The following is a 9,312-nucleotide window of genomic DNA, read 5'->3' as shown; positions in this document are numbered from 1 at the left end:
CGAAAACGAATACGAAAATAACTTCAGCATCGTATTTTCAAGTTGAGAAATGCAGCATTTCAAACACCCTAACTCGTCTTTCATTTTTTCTAGTGTCCGATTTTTTTTGTATAAATCAGGAGAAGTATCTTTTAAAACCATCATGGTGACAAGTTAAGCTGTATTTTTTAGAAAAGTTTTGTCCTCTGAAATACTCTGCATCAAATCTATATCACACATCGGGATTCTTTTAGTGACTTTCCAATAAAATAAAGGTAGCCATACTGCATTATAAAATAATCAGTAACTTGGGGTTCCCAAATTACCAGCAACATAGCAGTGGTGTGGTGACTGGTGGGGTGACTGCTACAAATCGTACGTGTTGTTAGTGTCGGTCCCCTTGCTCTGTACTGGAATGCTCATTTCCATCGCAAGTAATAGGTTTCCGTGCAAGTTTCTGTAAATTTTCTTTCGAAACCATGTCCAAAGTTACTCGTTGCATCAAGGCAAAAATGGAGTAAATACACATTATCATCTCAAGGATTCGGAATCGTTCATCTGCTCTGCAGCTATCATCTCTGCGCCCTCGGAGGTTTTTTTTTTGTGTAGGTTCTCGTTCATATTGCTAATAATGGCAGGTACTGAAAGATCCGGAATGAAGGAAAATTTCCAGTTTGGACCGTGGTCAATTACTGTGGTGAAAAGCCACATTCTTAAGTCAAACTGCGTCAGACCAGAGAAGTGTAAAACTGGTGATGATGAAGAGAGTACAGAAAACATGTGTACCGTTTGCAGGTGAGAACGTTTAGCTCAGACAACTGAACTCTTGATCTTGCCCCCAATCGTAGTATAGATGCTTTACCAAGGGGTAGGGTAGAGTTTCAGCTTCCCTTGTAGGTTAATGTTATTTTACTCTAGTGTAACACGGTTCCTCTACCCAAGGGGTAGAGAAACCGTGAGTATAACTTTGAAATGAAGCCCTGAAAATGTGATTCGCCACCAGTACACTGAGCCATCCTAGGGCAGATTGTATGTATATTATTGTTCCCAAATTTATAAAATCATATTTACACCATAAGCCTACTACTGAGAAGGTTTGTGGTTACACTAGCTGTGTATTGCCATGCACAAGGACATGTTTTCTATATTTTGGAGTCAATCTGAATATCCCTAAAACAATACATTTTGAAATGATGTCCACATACTTCATATTTTAAAATTACAAACACACTTTATGTTGAAGTCAGTCTTTCTGTTCATTTGCTTTACAACCATGTACATTTTGTATGCTTTGCAACATTACTCGCTTGCTGATAAGACATTTGGCTGAAGGGATTTCCATTGATTGGTCAAAGTGTTTTGTTTTAACATATCTTTATTACATATTCCTTAATTTGGGGGATATGAGCTTTTCAGTATATTTGCATGAAAGGCTGTAGAGGGTAAACGATGCTTTTTCATTTTATTATCATATTTTCCTTCGTTATTGTGTTGGGCTTAATAGTCTGAATTTGATGGATTGCGAATGTAACAGAGATAGACTTATGTTTAAATAAATGACAATATTGACATGCACTGAGTGTGATAACAGCGTACATTTCATTATATGCATATATGTGATAATGGATGTCATTTATGGATAATAGCAGTTGATTGAGCTGTTTATTTTATAAGCATATGAACAAAAATCATTGAGTCAATTTTTCTTTCAAAGTTTTGCATTGGTCTGCTGTATCATAACAAAGATAGCAATTCAGTTCCATGTGTCTCTTGTTAATATTCAAGTTGATTATGATCTTTCACAGCCTCGAAGATAATACATTGTGAGGAGAAATCGATTTAGAAATTATTCTTTCAAACTTTGCCTGTCTTAAATTAAGGCTATCATTGCAATCCTTTATTCCCACAGTACTCAGTTTAATCTCATTGCACAGAAATGCTTCATAATGTCCCCTTGCCATTCTAATGGAGTTTGATCCCGTAACGTATGTCTCTAATCTATTCACCCAGTGCTCTGTAAACAGGTCCACAGTCACTCATGGGTAACCATTGATTTGAGCCAAACCATGGTGGTGAAAGGGTTACAGGGACAAAAGCTGTGACTTTTGATCTCATTTTTGCCATTTTTTATGTAAAAACACAATGATATTGATACTCCCTCATAAAGTTCATTTGAGGACAAGCAAGGTATTAAGCTTGCGACATAAAATATTGTGTACCATATGCAGCATGTTCTATTGAAGAAAATGAATTTAATTGTCAATAAGAACATTGGACATTTCATACATGCACTGTGTTGAATACAAGGCATTGCGACATGATTTTAGGAGGACAAGAAACTGTATTTTTCAAAAAAGCTACAAACAATGGAAAATACATCAAAGGTGAACCTAATGAAACTGTAATGTCTTTAAATGCAGAACTCTTTTGCGAAATATAATTATGAAATCTTAATAGCAATTACCAAGCATTTAGCAATACCAGTCAATGTCAAGTTGTCTCTTACCTGCCTCATTTCAATAATGATACAGAAGCGATTTGCTTGTTCAGACATTTTGAAATCCACACATCTTGCCAACATGCATTGGTCTTCCAAGGTTTTCCTGGATCCTGGAGAGAGATGTTTGTTGAAGTCGCTTAAAGTGACTAATCTATAAATTTGTACAACAAGTGCATACATGTTACAATTCACAAGGTTAGATATACCTACACACTGTAGGTTTCTCCCAAAAATTATAATTTCACCAGTCCACCCCAATTCACTGTCAACAGGTAGACAATAACCATTGATAACAATGGGTTTGGGCAAAACCATTGTGGTGAAAGGGTTAAAGTTGCCATTAATTTTGTTTGAATACATTGAAATAATATTGTCATTTTGTTTTCCAGGTATCAGAGAGAACTTCATTTGCCGCAGATACCTGAGATGGTATTTGGTGAGAATGTATTCCGCATAGCTCATACAGATGGCTTTGGTATTGAATTCAATGCTCTGGATGCATTGAAATTGGTGGATGATAAACATGACTTGATGAAAGTAGCAGTGGCTGAACAGTGGCAGCAGGCAAGGTAATGTAATGAGGAGTAGGGATGCCCTTCAGCCATAATACTAAGTTATGCCATCTGCAGATGATTCAGTTGTAGTTTTTACAGCAAGACTTAGTTTTCAAGGCAAGACTTCCACAGCACCTGAAATAGCCGTATGCCGATGTAAGTTATGATACTACTTGATGAGATATCATATGTGATGTATAATTTTTTTTAGGAGACCCAAATTTCATATAAGAGGAGGAGAAAGAGGGGTAGTAAAGGTTGATATGTGTGTATTGCTTTCCAACAGTCAAAAAACAATTGACAACCATTTGTGTACATAATAAATTTTTGTGTCGTGTAACTCAAATAGTTCTGATCTGTAGACTGCAGTGTTCATTAAGTCACATATATTGGTCCAATATGGATCAGACCTTTTTGGTTTTATCATCCCATAGGTCATTCATGATTTTGGTATTGTAGCAATGCATTCTGGGTGAGGGGGGGGATGTAATTTTGAGTCTGAGTAGAACAGCTCCCCTAAGTGTTCAATTAGACAAATACTTAGATGTTCAGTTGGTGTCTATACTGCTTCAACAGACAAACATGCCTCAGTACAGGATATTGCTTGTCACGACAGCTATAAATTGAAAAACATGCTTCTGGAGAGAGCAGCAGGCTAGTCTTGTATATCGGAAGAAGTTTGCGTTTTTCCTGAAATAGAATATTCCTTTCCAAAAATTGTTGTGCCATTTCTGACACACTGTGACCAGTAAGTTCTCTGTGAAATGTCATTTGATGATAGAATGTTTTCAATGGTTCGGTAACAGACAATATGTACCTTCCTTTCTTGGTCAATGCCAGTGAATTTTGTAATGTGATCCCCCTCCCTGGATTATTACTAATAATGTATCTGATTATCCAGCATTGTAGTCTAAGATGTTTTCTACATCTACAAATTCACTGGCATAGCCAAAACTATAGGAATAATGTACTCCCTCCCAGCCAATAATGGACTCAAACAAACTGTGCACAACATATTGTACGAGGCTGCATCCATTGTTGGCTAATAGGGCATACATGATTGTGTAAATATAAGAATATGAATTCAATTGCACTTTTGAATTTGATACATTTCTGAATTTTATTGGTACAAATCTTGTGGAAGAATATGGTAGTTCTCAGACATCTGGCTGTACCATAAGTTTTAAAAAGAGCTTGCAGTCTGTCGCACTTTGCACTGATTTTTATTTTCATGGCCTTTTGAATGATAGGACATATCAAAGAAAAAAGTTAGAAAATTCCACAGCTACTTGCAAAGAATCAGTGCTTTTGCTTCACCATGTAAGTGTTTTAGATTGTCTATGAATAGTTTTATGTAAAAACCGTAGAATATTACTCTATTTATTGACAGGCAAGACAATGAGTTTATCAATGAAGTGGTGAAACCTTTTGACTGGACTTTTACCACAGACTACAAAGGAACCCTTCTTTCAAAAAACAGCAAAGAAATGAAGGTAAACCCTGTAAAATTATATTATTGCTGTGAACGTTCTCACTTTCCCTCACTCAGATCATTGATAAGCAAACAAAGAAGTAAATATTTTTTAACTTAGTCTTTTAAGCTATGATAGATTTAAGTTTTGCATACTTTTGGTGGCAACACTAGTTTTAAGTTCATCAGAAACATTTTTATCTCAAAAGTCTGATTTAGAAGTCTGCATGTATGATGAAATGATGCAAGTAATTCACAATGAAGTGAATTAACAATCAAACAAATTATTTCTGAAATTTTATTAGTCCCCGCGGACGAAGTCCGGCGGGGACTTATAGATTGGGTCCCGTCCGTGTGTCCGTCCGTCCGTCCGTCCGTCCGTCATCAACAGTTTCTCAGACACTGCTAAACTAATTTTGTTCAAACTTGGCACAAAGGTATAGCACTATGACCTACAGATGCACATCGATTTATTTTGTGATACGATCCAATATGGGCGCAAGGCGGCCATTTTATTGCGATTTTTCATGTCTTTGGACCATAACTCAGACATACTTAAGCACATTCTGCTCAAACTTGGCACAAAGGCATAACATTATGGCTTTCATATCCATGTCAAATTATTTCGCGATATGTTTCAATATGGGCGCGTGGCGGTCATTTTGTTGCGATTTTTCATGTCTTTGGACCATAACTCAGACATCCTTGAACAGATTCTGTTCAAACTTGCCACAAAGGTATAACACTATGGCCTACATATGCATGTCAAATTATTTTGTGATACAATCCAATATGGCCACGAGGCGGCCATTTTGTTTGCGATTTTTCGTGTCTTTGAACCATAACTCAAAGATCCTTGAACCGATTCTGTTCAAACTGACACAAAGGCATAACACTATGTCCTACATATGCAGGTCAAATTATATTGCGATACGATCCAATATGGGCGTGAGGCGGCCATTTTGTTGCGATTTTTCATGTCTTTGAACCATAACTCAGACATCCTTGAACCGATTCTGTTCAAATGTGGCACAAAAGCAAAACATTATGTCCGTCATATGGACACCAATTTACTTCGTGATATGATCCAATATGGCCGACAGGCGGCCATTTTTTTGCGATTTTTCATGTCTTTGAACCATAACTCAGACATCCTTGAACCGATTCTGTTCAAATGTGGCACAAAAGCAAAACATTATGTCCGTCATATGGACACCAATTTACTTCGTGATATGATCCAATATGGCCGACAGGCGGCCATTTTTTTGCGATTTTTTCATGTCTTTGAACCATAACTCAAACATCCTTGAACCGATTTGGTTCAAACTTGGCACAAAGGCAAAGCACAATGGCATACATATGCATGTATCAATTAAGCTTGCGATAGGATCCAATATGGCTGCAGAACTGCCATTTTGCGGCTGACTCGCAGCGTGTTTGCAAGGTTATATCTGATTGGTCGATTGTCACTATTCACAGCAACTTAGGGAGTTTATTTGTATTATTTCATTATAACGGTAAGATTCTGCCAACCAATTGGATAACAGCTTCGAAATCGCTGCGAGTCGGCCCCATTTTGTTGGAATTTTGCATGTCTTTGAATCGTAATTCAAGGTCATTACACCCATTTTGTCCAAACTTGGCACAAAGATCAAGCACTATGGCATACATATACATGTCAATTTACTTCGTGACACATGTTCCAATATGGCTGCCAGATCGTCATTTTTTTCCAATATCGCTGTCAGATGGTCGGTAATTCTTTAACCAATGTTGTTGAGACTTGGTACAAAGATAAAGTACAATGGCATACATATGCATGTCTACTAATTTTGTGCTATGATCCATATGGTCAATAGACAGCCATTTGATTAAAATTTTGGAGTGAATTTTTTATGTCTTTGAAACATAAACATAGGTCACTGTCCCTCAATGGACTGATTTTGTTCAAACGTGATACGAAGATAAAATACTATGGCTGCATTCCTGTGCACATTAATTTGTTTCATTATATGATCCGAAATGGCTGATTACAACAACATACCCGATCCCATACCATTTCAAAAATTCCACCAAACCATGTGTATAGTATGTGCCATCATGACACTGGAGGCAGTAAGGGCATCGTTATGTGTGATGTAATCAAAAATTCCTTGAGTGGTCATTACCGGCAGAGAGGAGTCATTTATTGAATGTTCCTCAGATTACTTTATTATGCAAGTCACATGCCTGATGTACCCGTTGCATCAATGTCATTCCACAGCTACCTAGACCACAGCTACCTAGACACCAAAGATTATAACAAAATGGACAAGCGGGGACTGTGTCATCAACGATGACTTGTTTATGTTGTCCTTTTAAAGTTTGTCATATGAAAGGTTAATGAACAAGGTAAATGACATTGGAACAGATAGTGAAAATGAAAATTTTGTAAAAAGTGTGTGTGATACTAACATTTTGTAACCATATTTATTGATGAAAGACTGTCCAACTTAAAATATTTGTTTTATAGTCTACTCCGACAGATCTTAGGATTGATATGGAAAAGCTGAAAATCAGAGAGAAAATTTTCTTCTTTGAAGAAGTTGTGTTGTTTGAAGATGAACTTGCTGACAATGGGACAGCCTTTCTGAGTGTCAAAGTGGTGAGTCTGTGTGTGATTATTTGTCATTTCTGTCATAGAATACAGTCACAACATTTCAAAGAAATTTGTGTATTCTGATCATGCATTTACAGGATATGAGATCATATTTGCCTTTTGCATGTTTTGAGTTAAAAGCTCACAAGAATAGATTAGAAATCTTACATGATTAGAAGCTAGATTAGATTATCATAATAATTTTCTTCTCACAAAACTCGTGTAATCATCTCTATTACACATACATGTATAGTGTGCCCTAACTTAGCATTATGTAACACTGTTATAACACATAGAATCATGATCACATAGTTGTAACACAAATTGTCTGGTTCCAACTTGAAGTTGTACAAGTATCTATTAAAATTTCCAAATGCAAAAGTTTAACTCTGAAACATGCAATGGCTAGTAATGTTTAAACCCCATTAGCTGTATTTTTGCATTTTGTTTGCCATAAAAGTGCCATCTAAACTTCAGAGTGATTTTTGGTATTCCAGTTACTAAGCCATATATTCTTTGAAGATGTCACTATTTCAATTCATTTAATTTAGATACTCACGTGCACATTTGCAGCAGCCATATTTGAAGTGCAACCCAAAAATTATTTAGTCGTTGAAATCTAAATGTTTGAAAAAAATTGTGTAGGCACACTTCGGTGTTTGTAAAGCATAATACATAAGTTGCATTTGATTCAAACCAGCTTATCGAAAAAAGTCCAAAAGATAGAGCTAATGGGACCTTAATGTATCTTCTTGCTTTCCAGAGAGTCATGCAGACCAGCTTCTTCATCCTACTAAGATATTTCCTAAGGATTGACAATGTCCTCATCAGGATAAATGACACCAGAATTTATCATGAAGTAAGTGTAAATTACACTCGACACTTCTAGCTCTCTTAGGTTGGTAAGGATTTAAGCATCAACATGTACCACCTGAGCAATTCAGCTGAGTATAGGTTAAGGTAGAATGCACCTTAGGGACAGATATTGACTCTCAAACTTTAAAAATATTCTTTTGGGCTACCATTTATTGGACTCACTTTGGGAAATATATTTTCCCCATAGGGACAACACAGAGAAGGCAGTCATTTTGAACTTTCAAATATCAGTAATTAATGGGCTATTCGTTTCTCTGGTACCAAAATTTGGAGAGTGACCCTTTATTTTTTAACTCTTGATTTTGAAAGTGACTAGTTGAAGGTTTGCTTAAGGAAAATTTGTGTACAAGTTCAAGTCTTTCATTTTCGAGGCATGAACTACCTTAGTGATAAAAACTAATGAGAACTTCAAATCATGACATCATGAAGGATGAAAAAGGAAATGTACAGCAAGTATTATCATCTTCTGCCAAGAAGGTAATTCATTCTGCTTGAAAGTGGTCATGTTACCAATCATTCATACCAACACTGACTGACATGAATCTGAGTCAAATTAAAAGTTCATTTTTTTACAAAATCAAGAATTGCTACTGAGCACATGATGCTTTCCATGAGTATTCACTATTATCAATAACACGTCATTTTCCTTTGCCCTACTTGTACGACACCTTCAAAAGGTAGCACACACCTCAGAACTTCAGTTTTGGCTTAAGCTTTCCTCAAGAAACTCAACCATAGCGACAATGTCAATTAACAGACAAGCTGGTATTCAATTGATGAATGTTGTGGATTTTCTTTCAAAACAAAAATGAAAATCTTGGGTCACTGTGCAATTTTTTTTCTAAATAACAAATTATCCAGAATACTGTATACAGACATTAAAATGGCCATAAATCTTTCATGTTGAATTTTCACAAAAACAAGAGGGTGAGAACTACAGATTTAAAAATGAGCCAACATGGCAACTTATGGATAAAGTATTGTACAACTTTGAGAGCTACTGTCTGAATATGAAATAACTGTCCGTGAGGTGCTTTCTACCTGAATACACCCTAATTATCATAAATAGATACTCTCACATCAGGCGTTTATCTGGTGAGAACTTTATGCTATGTATATCTGTACATTTGTGTTGAAAACTTCAAGAACTTTTTTCCAACAAACTTTGGGGCATTGCTTAATCATAAGACCAATGAGCTGAAACAGTGTTATCATGTTTGTGAATCAGAATTATCTGATCCAGTCCTTTATTTATACATTCTTTTCAACATTAAAAGACCCGCTAAATTTTTCT

At 36.1% G+C, this 9,312-nt stretch overlaps 2 protein-coding genes across 2 annotated transcripts in view; both read left to right on the top strand.

Annotated features, from left to right (window-relative positions):
• Nucleotides 1-9,312, top strand: part of LOC139142158 (biotin--protein ligase-like) — a 635,662-nt gene continuing 626,350 nt past the window's right edge. The window contains exon 1 of the mRNA XM_070712006.1: nucleotides 1-31. The gene's annotated coding sequence lies outside the window, so the exon portion shown is untranslated. The remainder of the gene's footprint in view (nucleotides 32-9,312) is intronic.
• Nucleotides 290-9,312, top strand: part of LOC139142157 (TIP41-like protein) — a 114,452-nt gene continuing 105,429 nt past the window's right edge. Inside the window, exons 1-5 of the mRNA XM_070712001.1 lie at nucleotides 290-774; nucleotides 2,869-3,048; nucleotides 4,424-4,526; nucleotides 7,017-7,148; nucleotides 7,906-8,001. Of these exons, the coding sequence (XP_070568102.1) occupies nucleotides 611-774; nucleotides 2,869-3,048; nucleotides 4,424-4,526; nucleotides 7,017-7,148; nucleotides 7,906-8,001 (675 nt within the window). The 5' untranslated portion in view covers nucleotides 290-610. The remainder of the gene's footprint in view (nucleotides 775-2,868; nucleotides 3,049-4,423; nucleotides 4,527-7,016; nucleotides 7,149-7,905; nucleotides 8,002-9,312) is intronic.

Source organism: Ptychodera flava, chromosome 10, assembly GCF_041260155.1.
Source record: "Ptychodera flava strain L36383 chromosome 10, AS_Pfla_20210202, whole genome shotgun sequence".
Lineage (NCBI taxonomy): Eukaryota > Metazoa > Hemichordata > Enteropneusta > Ptychoderidae > Ptychodera > Ptychodera flava.
Note: the sequence above shows the minus strand (reverse complement) of the source record. Positions and strands in the feature narration are given on the sequence as shown.